At 46.9% G+C, this 15,090-nt stretch overlaps 1 protein-coding gene and 1 long non-coding RNA gene across 5 annotated transcripts; one reads left to right on the top strand and one right to left on the bottom strand.

Annotated features, from left to right (window-relative positions):
* Positions 1–209: 209 nt before the first annotated feature.
* LOC121828048 (uncharacterized) lies at positions 210–14,784 on the bottom strand. 2 transcript variants are annotated; one of them, XR_013050024.1, is made up of 5 exons: positions 14,624–14,784; positions 8,433–8,579; positions 5,898–5,958; positions 2,366–2,408; positions 210–439 (listed from the first exon to the last, which is right to left on the bottom strand). It is a non-coding gene; the product is annotated as an uncharacterized LOC121828048 (long non-coding RNA). The 2 variants fall into 2 exon arrangements; XR_006070478.2 differs by lacking the exon at positions 2,366–2,408 and having other exon boundaries at positions 14,624–14,783.
* LOC121828047 (sperm motility kinase X-like) lies at positions 6,630–9,884 on the top strand. Of its 3 annotated transcripts, none has more exons than XM_042273647.2 (2): positions 6,630–6,700; positions 8,152–9,884. In XM_042273647.2, exons 1-2 carry the CDS (start codon positions 6,658–6,660, stop codon positions 9,819–9,821), a joined length of 1,713 nt encoding a protein of 570 aa, XP_042129581.2. In that variant the 5' UTR covers positions 6,630–6,657; the 3' UTR covers positions 9,822–9,884. The 3 variants fall into 3 exon arrangements, with proteins under 3 accessions (XP_042129581.2, XP_042129582.2, XP_042129583.2); XM_042273648.2 differs by having other exon boundaries at positions 6,687–6,800; XM_042273649.2 differs by lacking the exon at positions 6,630–6,700 and adding an exon at positions 7,244–8,033.
* Positions 14,785–15,090: the final 306 nt, after the last annotated feature.

Genomic DNA, 15,090 nt, shown 5'->3' with positions numbered 1-15,090 from the left:
CAGGTATCATCTTCCCTCAGGTGCCAACACTCTGGTTTTTGAAACAAACAAGGTCTCCTATTGGCCTGGTGGTTGCACATTAGAGCTAGCCTGGCTACCCAGCAGGCCCCAGAGAGCTGTCTCCACCTCCCTATCATGAGGTTATCAAGGTTTCCTTTTGTGGATTCTTTGTCTCTTTGATGAGAACATTTAACAATGAACTCAGAAGATAGCTTCAGGACCATTTTATTAGATTTTGAGAGAAAAACAACAGGGCAGGCAAGCTGAAAATCCCGGCAGCCACCAGAAGGCGGGAGACTGAGAACAGAGAAAGTCATGCTTTTTTTTTTTATCAAGCATGGAAATCAGCAAGCTGCTGTAGGAAGCAGGAGGGAACATCTAGAGAAAGGGGAAAAGCCCAGGACAACAGGAAACACATACTTAAGCTTTTGGCTGGTATCTGAAAAAGAGATATAAGAAGAAGAAAGAATTATGCTTGCAGGCAGGCTTAGCAGTGAAGATCTGTGAACAACTACATGGGGGATATATAAGTACATTTTCTCATAAAAGGATAATTATTCCTCCCATCTGAGCATGTCTTCAGGTAAATCTGTGTTCCTGGGGAGTGGCCCTGCCAGGGTGATTGACAGGTCCATTTGTGTAAATGGACGTTTCCTGTTCCAACTGCCTGGACCCAAATAATCACACAGAGGCTTATATTACAAATGCTTGGCCAATAGCTCAGGATTATTGCTAACCAGCTCTTACATTTAAATTAACCCATTTCTATTAATCTTCTATTAAATTAATTTCTATGTATTGCTACATGACTTGTGGCTTTACCTGTCCTCTAGAATGTCTTGTTTCCTGGACTACTGGTTGGCATCTCTCATGACTCTGCCCTCTTTCTTCCCATCATTCTCAGTTTGGCTTTCCCACCTAACTTCCTGCCCAGCTACTGGCCTGTCAGCTTTTTATTAACCAATGAGAGTAATACATATTCATAGTGTAGAAAAGTATTGTTCCACAGCATTTCCCCCCTTTTGTCTAATTAAAAAGGAAGGTTTTAACCTTAATATAGTAAAACTATATAACAAAGTTGTTAAGTAAGAATTAAGATAACAATATCCAGCCCATATGCATTTGGCAAAATTAGAGAAAATACTTGATTATCTATCTTGGTGAGTCTAAAGTTTTGTATCTAATTTACTTTCTATTATAACTAAGGAAAACTATAATTATAACTATTATATATAACAACTCCATTAAAGACCCCAGAAGAATGAAATGTTACCAATGACAGGGACATCAGGCTGCCTGGACAGTCACCCAAGTTTCCTCTGTAATGTTGGGGCATCCAACTCTGGACTACAGGCCTAGCATATCTGACAGACTTTCCTGTAAAGCAGGGAACTCTGAAGGACTATCCTAACTTGTCTTGGCAAAGTTCAGTGTCCTGCTGGTCCAGTTTGGACAGTAACTGTCAGCAGTTGAAGCAGGGACAGTTTTTTTGCCCACATGGCTAGCTTTTGCCATAAAGTAAACAAACTCCATATGAAGTTTCTTCAATGCCCATAATCTTCTCTGAAGTATATTGGTGCTGCCAGCAGCAGACATGTCTCACTGACATAAAAGGTCTGTTATTAAGACATTTTAAATGCCATATTCTGTAGGTCTTTGAAGTGTTTGAAGATTATCTATATAGCTGAAATATTTCTCTGTATACCTAGAACACCTAACTAACCTAACTATAAGTTTGATAGATATATGTGACTATTATAGATGACTAATTATTAACTTGTATTTTAACTATATATTGTATTTTTAAATGAGATGCTTAAGCACAATTTCCCAAACAAGAGTAGAAACGTACATGCAGCATAACAAAAATAACCTCAAATTTGTATCAATATACAAAAATCCATACCAATATAAAGTATTTGAGACTAGTAGTTGGCTTTTTTTTTGTTTAAAAATAGATTCAATAATCTACCCTTTTATCTTATTTCTATATCCACCTTTTTATTTTTAGAATGAGATCCCTTTGTTCAGCTTTTTTTCCTGACCATTACCAATAACAACTTATAACAACCCCTCTAAATGATGACAAAAATTCATAATTTATTTTTGGGAATGTGGGCATAGTTCTCTAGATGATTGCTGATTGGGGACACTGGCATTCTTTGGGGGACCCTAATAAAATTTAGGATTATGGTCAAGTCCTGACTGGAGGATTCTGTGAGGTTGGATCATCTTAGCTAGCAGCCCTGAAGCTGTTCTGGATGCAGAACTCAGAAGAAACTGCAACAGAGTCACTCTTAAATGTTGGATCATCTGGGACATCCATTCCCATTGTAGATTTTTCAGGGGTCTTTCTCAATCAAACCTGATTTTTCTTAACCCAGAATGAATCCAGAGTCTCTCATTTCCTGTGGAAATAAAAGCAGAACCTCTTTCTCAAAGAAACATATCTTCTAACTTAAATTTTGAAGTCAAGATATTTTAAAAGATATAGGTTGGTTTAATCTAGCAGCTTTCATAATCAAATGTCTCTTAGCACTTATCATTTGTTCATTAGTAGTCAAAAAAAATTGAAAACAACACAATAACATACAGCATCCAGACTCTGTGTATTTTCCATCTTTATGTGTGGCTTATTATATTTTCTATTACTCTATTCCTTTTTTGTTTTTTAAGAATTTTACTATTTTAAAACTATATTTTGCCGGGCAGTAGTGGTGCACGCCTTTAATCCAAGCACTCGGGAGGCAGAGCCAGGTGGATCTCTGTGAGTTCAAGGACAGCCTGGTCTACAGAGCGAGATCTAGGACAGGCACCAAAACTACACAGAGAAACCCTGTCTTGAAAAAAAAAAAACATATTTTTTTCCTCTCCCAAGCCTATGCACATTTTTTTAAAAATATATTGTGACCTGTTTATAGGCTCTTTTGTCTGAATCTGTTCTTACTGTGTATCTGTAACCTTTTCTGTCTACATGAGCAAGAAAACCCACTGTGTAACTTTGATCATGGTGAGCTGGCGCTGGCTCTTCTCCCTTGGTTCTCTGAGAGTTTAGTCTCACGGTGGAGGCACGTTGACCACCAGCTCTGGGAGCCATGTTTACCATCCCAACTCTGAAAAGTTCCCAGGTCTATACCACCACCGAATAGCTGTGCCACTGGCTGCTCATAAACACCATATAAATGTTTGGTAGTAGGACCTCTTAAAAGAGCTGCCCATTTTTGCTGCTAGCACCGAGCCAGAAAGCCGTCTCTTAAAGGAGCTATTCCTCTGCTCACCGCCAGCAAACAGAGCTCACCAAAGATAAAGGCAGCTACCAAGAAGCTGTGCTCATCTCTGGTTTTGTGTGTCTAGAATTCTTTTTAAAGCTTTGTCAGGTTTTAGGTGGAAATTTTGGCTCCACGTTGAACACCATATGTAAACAGACATTTCCTGTCTTGACCACCCAGTCTCAAATAATCACACAAAGGCTTATATTAATTACAAATGCTTAGCCAATAGCTCAGGCTTATTACTAATTAGTTCTGACATTTAAATTAACCCATTTCTATGGGTTTTGTCACGCGGCTCATGGCTTTACCCAGCCTCTAGCATGTCTTGCTTCCTGAGCAGCTGGCTGGCATCTCTTGTGACTCTGCCCTCCTTCTTCCCATCATTCTTAGTTTGGCTTTCTTGCCTAGGTACCGGCCTGTCAGTTTTTAATTACCCAGTGAGAGTAATACATATTCATAGTGTAGAAAAGGATTGTTCCACAGCACACTTGAATTAACTCTTAAGGGAGGGACAATAGTATGTAATGTTTTGTGAAACTTAGACTGTCTTGTCTCCTCTTGGCCAGGGGTAGAACTCAAAATGTATTCTTTTGCCCTGGACAAAGTAGCCTTCTCTTGATGGGCCTCAACAAAGCCCTTATACCTCCACTTCTATTTACTTATTATGTATACAGTGTTCTCTCTGCCTGTATCCCTACAGGCCAGAAGAGGGCACCAGATTTCATTACAGATGGTTGTGAGCCACCATGTGGTTACAGGAATTGAACTCAGGGCCTCTGGAAGAGCAGCTAGTGCTCTTAACCTCTGAGCCATCCCTTCAGCCCTACCTCCACTTTTATGCATGTCATTTTAAGGCCTAAGGAGGGGCAATTGTTTTTTGGGTTTTTTAAAAAAGATTTATTTATTTATTTATTTATTTATTTATTTATTTATTTATTTATTTATTTATTTATTATGTATACAGTGAGTGTTCAGCCTGCAGGCCAGAAGAGGGCACCAGATCTCATTGTAGATGGTTGTGAACCACCATGTGGTTGCTGGGAGTTGAACTCAGGACCTCTGGAAGAACAGCCAGTGCCTCTGAGCCATCTCTCCAGCCAGGAGGGGCAATTGTGATGCTTCCCTTCTAGTATTACCAAGGAAACACAGGGTTGAGTCCAAAACAGAGGGTAAGGGTGGAGTCCCTCTTCAACGGCCTCTAAGCCTATCTAGATACCGTAATGTCCCAGCCTTGGGTTACAGTACTTACTACGTGAGTTCTGGTTCTCATGCTTGTGTGGCAAATGCGTCAGTGAATGAGCCACCTCTCCAGCCTTTACTTTCTTTTAATAAATCAACACTTTCACTGTTACTGTTCTGTGTCTTGCTCAATTCTTTAGAGATACAAGGGACCTGAATTTCATGGGACAACCTTGAGTCCTACTCTGGCAGCATATCTGGTGAGCCAGCCAGGAGGCCAGACTTCTCTCTCTAGTCTCTCTTTTCCTCTTCCTTAACAAGCTCCCATCTCACCAGGAAACCTACTCCTTCCTTCCTCTCCCCTTTTCTCTTGGAAATGAAAGGTAAGCCCCTCTGGGAGCCCTTGATATTCTTGGGTTACCACATCCAACCCATCCCTTTCTCTCTCATTCCTTCTCTGACTTCATGTTACCCATGGCCGATGGGCCAATGGCATAAATGACCCTCTCTCATCCTAGTGGGATCATGGCTGAACTTATTCCTGGGCCAAAATGTGCATGCTTCAACTGTGCCTGCTCCAGGGCATGGCCTTGCCCTGAGAGTGTTACTCAGGGTTCTCTAGAGGAACAGCATGGTAGAACGGTTGTATATTGCAAAGGACATGTGTTAGACTGGCTTGCATGGCAACTGATGGATACTCCCACAATGGCGGTCCACATGCTGGAGAGTCTGGGAATTCGGTAGCTGCTTAGTCCTCAACACTGGGTGCCTGAGCAGTCCCAGCCTGGTCCTTAAGGCCTGGAGGAATCCTAGAGAGCCACTGGCAGTCAGTCCATGCTGGAAGGCCGTAGAAGCTGAGCTCGGTCAGAAGAGGATGGCAGAGGCAGCAGCAGAGGGGCAAAGGGCAGGCAAGAAGCAACAGATTTCCTTCAGGCATCTAGTGTCTGGGCCACCACCTGAAGGTGCCACATGCTTTGGGGGTGGGCTCTCCCCACTCAGTTAACCATTTTGGGAAATACCCTCAGAGACTTTCCCAGAGGCAAGTCTCTTACTTGATTCCAGGTCCAGTCAAGTTGAACCAAGATAACCCAGACACTGAAGACAGTTCTGGAGCTCTGCTGCCCCCTGAGAATGCAAACCAGTGGCCAGCAACATGGCTCAGCATGCAAAAGCACTTTTTTTTAGTTCAGTCCCAAGAACTTAGAGTGGGTAGAGAGAACCAATTCTTACCTCTACACCTGAGCCACGATATACACACACACACGCACACACACACACACACTGATAATAAAATTATTTATTATATTATTATATAGTATAGAATATAACATTATATAATATATACTATTATAAAAATAATAAAATAACAATCTAAAATAGCTGCAAGTTCAAGATAATGACTTAACTCTCTGCTTTGAGCTTTCCTTGAGTAATGAATGTGCTCACCTGGAAGCAGCCCACTCCAAGAAAAGGAAACACAAAGTAACATCAGCAATGCCAGGCTTCTCTTTTCACCATGTGTTGAACCCAGAGGAGAAATGAATGCATTTTAACAAAAGGCTTCTAAACCTGCTATAAAAGGACTTAAATTTCTAACAGATTGGTTAATTGGTTAATAGGTTAATATGTTCCAACCCAGCAGTGAGTGCAAACCTCCCCCACAAAGTGCTTGTGGGTTTTCTCACTCCCCCACTCTCCCCATGCATCAGAGGCATCGTCCTCTCTGGAGGGGCTGGCATTCTGGCAGACACAGGTAGGTGGGAAAGTCTCTGTGATGGGTTGGATTTGAAATGTCTTCTGTGTTTGAACAGTTGACCCCATCAGGTGGTGCTTGGGGACATTATAGAACCCTGGAGAGCTGGAGTCTAGCTCAGAGAAGTGGATGGTCACTGGGGTGGGGGATGGAACATAGTACGACTAGCCACCTCAAGCAGCCACAGCTTCTGCCTTCAGTACTAGTGGCTCCTACCACCATGTCTCCACCCCTCCCTCAAAGGATGAGATCAAAGAATCCCTTCCTCCTCTAAGTTTCAGGGCTTTGCTCACAATGATGAGAAACCTAATATAGTCTGGGTGAAGGAAAAGTGTGAAACCCACTGTGGGCTGTGCCCTCTGTGGGGTGTGACTGACTGGGATTGGTCTGTTTCTTGCTCTGACATCACATGGAGCCATTGTGAGCAATGCAAGGTCCCTGTCCATAAGAAGCATGGGCTGCAGCTGGGTTTTACAGTTTGGACAGCTGTTGGCTGGTGGGTTGTGGTCTTGGATGTTGGTGATGTGTTGGATCTGACACTGGTGATCTGCTGGGTTTGTTGGTTTGGGCTTAGGAGTTTAGGGTTCAGTAGATAGGTAGGTATTGGAGGTTTTTGGTTGCTTTTTCACACTTGTTTCCTTTTGTGTCTGTTTGTGCATATACCCCAGCACACATGTGGAGGTAGAGGACAACTTTTAGAAGTCAGTTTTCTCCTCCCACTGTGGGTTCCAGGGATGGAACTCAGGTCAGGCTTGGCGGTGGAGGGCACCTTTACTGCCTGAGCCCCCTGGCCGGCCCTGTGTAGGTTTTAGATTAAGATCTCACATAACACATGAGCTCTAGTTCCACCCATTTTCCTGAAAATGGCAGTCATTCTTTATGGCTAGGTGTGTCATTCTTGTCCTTCAATCCACTGCCTCCCTCTCTCCTCTATGTCTGTCTGTCTGTCTCTGTCTGTCTGTCTCTGTCTCTGTCTCTGTCTCTGTCTCTGTCTCTGTCTCTGTCTCTGTCTCTCTCTCTCTCTCTCTCTCTCTCTGAACAATTTGTGTATGTTGCAACATCCTTATCCTTGAGTTCCTTGGTGAACTCATCTTGGTCATGAAGTATGGCCTTCTTAATGTGTCATTGAATTTGGTGTAGAGTATTAAGTATTCTTATAAAGGATTTTCCCCATCTACATTTGTCCTGGATATAATTTCCCCTTTGCTTGTGTCTCTAACCAGCTTTGATGTCAGGATCATCCTGGCTGTGTAGGGTGAGCTCTTTCCATTTCTGCTTTAGGGAATGGTTAGATGTTGGTATGGTCCTTCTGTAAAAGGTCTTCAGAGCCTCAGTGAATCCACCTGGGCCTGGATTTTTTTCTTTGCTGGGAGGTTATTTAATCACTACTTTGATCTTGTTGCTTGTACTCAATATGGTGTTTTCCTCTTCTTGGTTTGATGTTGATGGGCCATGTGTGTCTAGAAGCTTAGCCTTTTCTTCCAGATTTTTCCAGTTCGCTGGAACGTGGGTTTTGAAAATATTCCTTCATGCTCTGGATGTCAGTGGTATCGGCTATAATACTGTAGCCTTTCTTGTCTCTTATTCACATTCTCTGGGAGCCGGGTTCAGGCTTTCAGCTCAGCTCTGCTCTCAGTTAACTCTCGATCTCTACAAGCTTTCATATTCTTTCATATCCAATTTCCTTCATTTCTGCTCTGTTTTTTTTTTCAGTCCACTGCTTTAGCGCTTGGTTTGTTTTGGTTTTCTGTGGCCTTGAGGAGCATCATTAAATTGTCTATTTGAGATGTGTTTATTTTAGGACAACTTGTTTGCTGGGCACACAGCAGGTACGGCAGGCTGGGCAGTAAGTAGCAAGAGCATGGCCCATTCTGCCTTTCTAATGTGGGAATTAGAGTCACGTTTCCCTCTGAGAACTGATTTCCATTATTTTAATTTTTAACCTAGCACAGTTAACTGGCACGATAATGGTGGTGTTGGACCTCAAGGTCACAGCCTCCGATGAGGCGTCCCTCAGAAATAATTACAAGATCTTGAACACCATCTGCCAAAGCAGCTTTGGTGAAGTGAAGCTGGCCTGCCACCTCCTCACCCAGACCCAGGTGGCGTTGAAAATCCTGCCAAGGAACTCCTCTATTGTCACATCAGAAATTGATATCATGAAATCCCTCAGTCATCCCAATATCATCCAGCTTTATCAGATCATCAACACCACTGTCAACACCTACCTTGTAATGGAGCATGCGAGCGGGGGAAGGCTGCTGGACCAGATCCAGGAGGATGGACATCTGCAGGAGGAGGAGGCCCATCGAATTTTCCAGCAGATTGGGAGCGCTGTGCATTACTGTCATTCAAAAGGTGTCGTGCATGGAGACCTGAGGCCAGAAAATATACTGGTGGATGGCGAGGGCAACGTCAAACTCAGTGACTTTGGGTTGGGCGTTCAGGTGAGCCCTGGGCAGAAGCTGCACTCTTTCTTCTGCAGCCTCCCATTTTGTGCCCCAGAACTTCTTCAGGGAAAAGACTATGATGGACCCGCAGCTGATATGTGGAGCCTGGGAGTCCTCCTCTACTTTATGACCATGGGGTGCCTCCCTTTTCAAGCACCTACCAATCCCGGGATAAAGCAGAAGATCCTGTGTGCGAAATACTACAGCCCATCTTATCTTTCTGCAAATGTCCTAAATGTAATTGGTCAGTTACTCACCCTGGACCCTAGCAAGAGGGCTACTATAGACTGCATCATGCACCACCCATGGCTCACGCAAGGTGAGGTGCCTTCTCTTGAGTTTTCCTTGGAGGAGTTCCCCAGTCTCCCAAACCCCATTATCATAACCATTATGGCTGATTTGGGGTATGACCCTTACGAGGTCCTGGAATCTTTAAAAGCACAAACCTTCAATGAAACAATGGCTACGTATCTGATATTACAACACAAGAGCCCCTGGGAGAATAGCCAGGAGAACCAAGTGAAGCCTGGGCAGCCAGGTGTTACACCTTGTGTGACCCCAGCAGATCTTTCCACCTTCCCTCTTCCCCTGAACCAGACAGCCAGCAAGCCTGCCCTTCACACCTTCCCCTGTAAATGTCAGCTTCACCATGATGAGAAACATTTAAGGATGGAGGGAGGCAAGAGGGCCATCATGTCTGCTGCTCCCCAGTGCTCCCTTCTGAAGAGGACCATCTCTTATTTCAGGGCAGCCTGCCATCATGATGCTGTCGCTGCCCTTTGTACCCACTCCATGAGTAGCTACGGTGCTGAGCCAGGGAGCCATGTGGGCCCTCAGGACACACTTCCAAAAAACAACTCACTTCCCAGGAAGGAATTGTGGACCCTGACCACCACGGGTGCCCGAACAACAGACAGCAGCTCATCCTCTGGGGAGCTATCGCCAGAACCAGTGTCCTTGTCCAGTGACCAGCCTAACAGTGGGATGGTAGCCTGCACCCACACACACTGCTCAGGCTGGAAGAGAGAGATGAGGAGAGTGGTGAGCTGTGTAGCAAAACTGTGCTGCTGCGTGACAGTCCAGAGGAAAGTTCAGGTCTCCAGAAACCAAGAGGTGCCAATCAGAGTGCAATGGCAAGACCCCCAAAGCCAGGAGGTGAGGCGCTGAGATGTATTTGTGCATTGACCTCATCTGCACTGTGCTTTTCAACTGACATCATTGTGCACCTGCGTGGGGCGTGTGGTTTAATGTGTCTGTCATCTCAAGAGGACAAATCCACAGAACTTATTTATGTAGACCTTGGAGTATATGTGGACAGCCGAGGGTAGAAACCAGGGCCGGGGCGGGAGAAGAAGTGCTGGTAGATGAGACAGAGGTCAAGACCCAAGGCATCAGCTCAGGCAGCTATCACATGGTGAGGAGTAAGTTTTGTGGGTCTCAAAGGGGCTCTCTCTCATGTTTGTCTGCTTTTAAGTGGCGAGGGGGCAGCCCTCCCGCCTCGAGGATGGTGAACCATGGGGTGAGTTCAGCCTGCCAAGGACTGAGGCCACCACAGCAGTGAGCCAGGCTGGAAGTGTAGGCTGCTGTGTGCTCATGTGCACAACCCTGGGCACAACCCACCTGTCTTTGGGCAGGTGTGGACACTGAGGCAGGTCTTTGAAGGTAAGTCCCAGTTAGTCATGGGAAATATGGCCCCTCTCTGGCCTTTCACAGCACTCAGTGTGGGACACTGAGCTAAAAGGATGCCCAGAGCTTCCTGGGGCCAAGGTGGGGCCCCTCCTGGTAGAAGGTCAGACAGCCTTTCCCTGTTCTGCCTTGCTTGTCTGTCCTTCTCTTCACGTTTCTCTGCTGGGGAAGTGGTCTTCAGCAAAGGATGAGACAGCTGTCACCTCCAGATAATTACAGGTCAGGCTAGCCCATGTGTATCAAGGTTGAGGTCACAAGAATGAGAATGCATCCAGCAGCAGCCCTGTGGGATACCTCTGTAGACCAGACCTTGCTGTCCTGTCCACAAAAACAGAGTGCAGTGCATGTGTGTGACTCCTGGGAACCAATGGAACACAAAGCTTGGGAAAGCCTCATCTGGGCACTGGGGTGCTGTGTTCCTTCTCCCAATGCTGCCCCCTGACCATCTAGCTTCCTGCTTCTATGTTTTTGATCTATTTGGATCCACTTTGATCCATCCACCAACATGACCACATTGGAAGCCCAGCTTCCATGGCTGGTACCAACAGCTGCAGCATCTCACAGTGACCAAGCGACAGGTGTTTGGGGCCAATGCTCTACTTATGGTGGCTGTTCTAGCTCAGCATGGCTGTGGGGGGCTGCTGCCCGATCTTTTTACAATGGGAAGCTGAGGGACAAGAGCCTATCCAAGGCTCTGCTGAGATCTTAGGCCTGGCCTCAAGCTATCTCCAAAATTCAGGGCACGTCCATGGGGACAGGCTGACCTCAGACACTGGTCACCTGAGGCAGTAGAAAAAGCTGAGTGTTGGGGGTGGGGCAGAGGTTGTGGACAAGCACGAGTCGAGTGAAGACCCCGGAAGATCAGAGCCTGGAGGAGTTCGGGGTACGGCCAGCTGGTGCAGAGAAGGGAGTGTTGCTGGTGGAGGCCCAGCTGTGCCTGGGAATCTGGTCTGGGTACAGAGCAGCAGCCTGTGGAGGGAGGAGGAGGAGAGATGGATGGGCTCACCCTGGTGTGGAGCCTCCCAGCCTCCTCCAGTTCCTCCCTGAGCCACTTCCGGCCACTCTGCCTCCATCTTTGTATCCCACAGCCCGCTCCCTCCAGACCTGAGTGGTGTCTTCTCTTCCCACCCTGTGTGCCTGTCATTGCTCGGGGGTCACAGGTAGATTCTTGTCCTTGATGTGATTGTCACACCAACAGCTCTAGTTGTAGAATATCTACGAAGGTTCTGAAAAAGTAAAGTTGCAACAAAAACCAAGCGTGGCCTCAGTGAGGCTGTGGTGTTATTTGCTCTCAGGATCCTGGGAAAAGTCCAGAGGAACATAGGTTCTGGAGAGAGGGTGCCGATTGGAGAACAGTATCTGACGTTGGTGACGTAACACCCAGGTGATCTGCTCTGACATTCCTTTCTTCGGTCCCCCTTCTGTCCCATTTTCGGAGCCTCCTTCTGCTCTGAGCCCAATGTCTTTCCACAAGGTGTAGCGGTCATGGATGTATTACAACAAGCCAGGTGAGGCTGGAGGGGCCTGGGGGACAAGGAGGGCTTCTTTGAGCAGGTAGTTATCTCTGATGAGCTGGATCTCCAGGGTCAGTTTTACCTTCCAGGGCCTGTGCTGAGCATACATGATGAATACAGACTGGAAACACCCGCCTCCCCAGCAAAGTGGAGGGGAGCCCACCCAGGCTAAGGCATAGGAAATGAGGCACACAGGGATGATATGAGTGGTCCTAGTGAGTGCCTGCATTGCCCCTCAATGGCTATGTGAGTGGCCATAGCTTGTGTTCGATTCCTCAGTCTTGTCTATCTTCTGCTCCTCCTCCCCAAACAGTCTCTGTGTCTGTAACTGTTACACTCACCCTCCCCTACACTTGTGTGTGAGGAGAGGGGCGGGGTGATATGTGTAACGGGATTGATGCCAGGGCCTGGCCTATGGGAGGCATAACTTTACTCCTGTGTGGTGATATTATGTTCCCCAAAATATTGTGCACCCTAATAAACTTATCTGGGGTCAGAGAACAGAACAGCCACTAGACATAGAGGCTAGAAAATGGTGGCACTGACACCTTTAATCCTATCACAGGCAGGCATGGTGACTCACGCCTTTAATCCCAAGAAGTGAGGGCAGAAAGCAGAAAGGTATTTAAGGCATGAGGATGAGGAACTGGGCTGGTTAAGCTTTCAGGCTTTGAGCAGCACAGTTCAGCTGAGATCCATTTGGATGAGGACTAAGAGGCTTCCAGTCTGAGGAAACAGGATCAGCTGAGGAACTGGCAAGGTGAGGTGTCTGTGGCTTGTTCTGGTTCTCTGATCTTCCAGCATTGACCCCAATACCAGGCTTCAGGTTTGATTTTATTAATAAGACCATTTAAGATTCCTGCTACACCCCTGGGCTGCATCCCTAGCCCTTGAGTGTTATATTTTTGAATCAGAGTCTCACTCTAGCCCAGGCTGCACTTGAACTCAAGACCTTTCTGTCTACCTGATCCCAGGGCCTCCTGATGGCCTGCATCACTGCATCACTGTGAGGATTGAGAGATGCCAAGAATTTTAGAAACTCACACACCTGTGTCTGGTATAATCTGTAGCTGGAGTTTTTCTCTCCGGGTTCGGCCAAGCCCTGTGGCAGTCTTGTAGCCCACTTATAAAGTAAACACACAGACGCTTATATTATTTAAACTGCTTGGCCATTAGCTCAGGCCTACCATTGTCTAGCTCTTACTCTTATATCCAGGCCATTTCTGTTCATCTATATGTCGCCACATGTTCCGTGGCTTTACTACCTGCTGCCTTTACATGATGCTCCCTGGACGGCAGCCTGGTGTCCTGTCCCGTCCCGTCCAGCCCCCCACCTCCCAGCCTCTGTTTGTCCCACCTATCCTATACTTCCTGCCTGGCTACTGGCCAATCAGTGTTTTATTTATCAATCAATCATAGCAACATATATTCACAATATACAGGACATCCTTAGCTACAATAATTTGTATTTTCCAGGGGTGTCCACATTTTGACATTGTTATAGACTTCATATACATATGTATTGGATTACATTCATAGCTCCTGGGATGCCTGTGGGCCCTGGGCCACTCGCCAGATACACCTGTTAAGGATGATATTTCTAATGGTTATTGGTAAGTGGCAGAACTATTAAAGGTAGGTCTACTTGCTGGAAGTAAGTCAATAGGGTGTGACTTGTGTGGGTATGTTTTGATCCTGGTCCCTTCCCTTTTCTGCTCTCTGCTTCCTGACCACCTTAAGAGCCACTCTGCTCACCGTACCTGCCACCACGATGTTCTGCTTCATCACAGAGAGCTAGAGGCCTTGGACAGAAACCTGAATCACGAACCCTGGTGTGACTGTGGGGACATTGCAAAGAGGGACTGTGGATGTACATCCAGAGACAGTGAGGCACCCATGTGCTCCCCATGAAATGAGAGGGATCCGCAGAGATAGGGCGCCTGAGTCTGACAGGGTGTGAGCTTTGTCCTTGCTCAACAGTCATGGGCCCAAAGCCACATCTCTGTGCCAGTAAATGAAAGGGTGGCTGGAGCCCATCAGGCCACAGGGACTCAGGGCACATGTGACTCCTTACAGTTGACCACAGCTTGGGACAGACTGGAAGCCACATCATTCTCCAGGCCATGAGTGTGGACAAGCACTCATGCAGAATCTCATCGAAACAGGCTTCGTGTTCCAAGACCTTCCTGACCCTTTCGACTGCTTCCTGAGATGAACAGGAACACGTGATATACAAAAGACAGAGCAGAGAGGTGTGGACTGCCCACCCAGGGTGAACTCAAGTTGGTCTGGTACCCCATGGGCCTGCACCCCCGACAGGCAGGACAGCTCCTCCCTTCCTGCCTGACAGTGGAAACAGCTGCTGCAGGGCACAGTTGTGGCGATCAGGGAACTCTTATCTGCACTCACACAGTGACAGCTTTCCATTTTAGTACACTCCCACAGTCATCGCAGAAGTCTCACAGCACCTGTAGTAAAGGTGCCCTGAGCACTGTGAGAAAAGGGACAAGCTGACGACGAATCTGCGGATAGCCTCGGGATTAGAAACGAGCAGCAAGGACGAGACCTGCCAACGAATACGAGTCCCACCACGTGCTACTGTTAAGGAAACTGAAGACCGGGAACCAAGCCTCCTGAACCGTAAGGAGGATGAGCACGGGGAACCTGTTTCTGAAGCCTTGTGAGGGATGCTCCTGCCATGGCAGAAACGAGCCTGCGAGCTTTCCTATTACCATGATGTGAGGTGCTTGGAAGTTACTTTTCACATACATTCATTTGTAGGCTGTTTCCCTTCTCCAGATCTTGAGCAGACTTCGGTGAAGCATTCCAGGGGGCAAAGCGGCGGAAAGGATCGGAGAGGAAGGGGAGCAGGTCCAGAGGCGTTGCTCAGGGACCACGGCCAGGCAGGGACTCCGCCTGATGACGTCACGTCCCGCGCCTCCTGTTGACGTCACGGGACGGCGCCGTCGCTCTTGCCCACCCACGGCTCTCTCCACTGCGCATGCGCCACCCTTGCCATAAAGGGTACTTCTATCTAGGCGCCCTAGAGAGAGGTTCGCGCCTGGCTGAGGGTTCTCTGGTTCCAGGAGTTGGTGCTAAGGGGCTTCTTGCAGAGCCTGAGGCAGAGACTGAGGGCTGGAGGGTCGTTACAGGTTGGGCGCCCTGGGAGAGCGTGTTTGGAGCGCGGTGGAGCAGGACACTACAGAACCTTGCTAGCTGAACATGACAGGATTAAT

Source organism: Peromyscus maniculatus, chromosome 3 (genome assembly GCF_049852395.1).
Source record: "Peromyscus maniculatus bairdii isolate BWxNUB_F1_BW_parent chromosome 3, HU_Pman_BW_mat_3.1, whole genome shotgun sequence".
In the NCBI taxonomy this organism is placed as follows: domain Eukaryota; kingdom Metazoa; phylum Chordata; class Mammalia; order Rodentia; family Cricetidae; genus Peromyscus; species Peromyscus maniculatus.
Note: the sequence above shows the minus strand (reverse complement) of the source record. Positions and strands in the feature narration are given on the sequence as shown.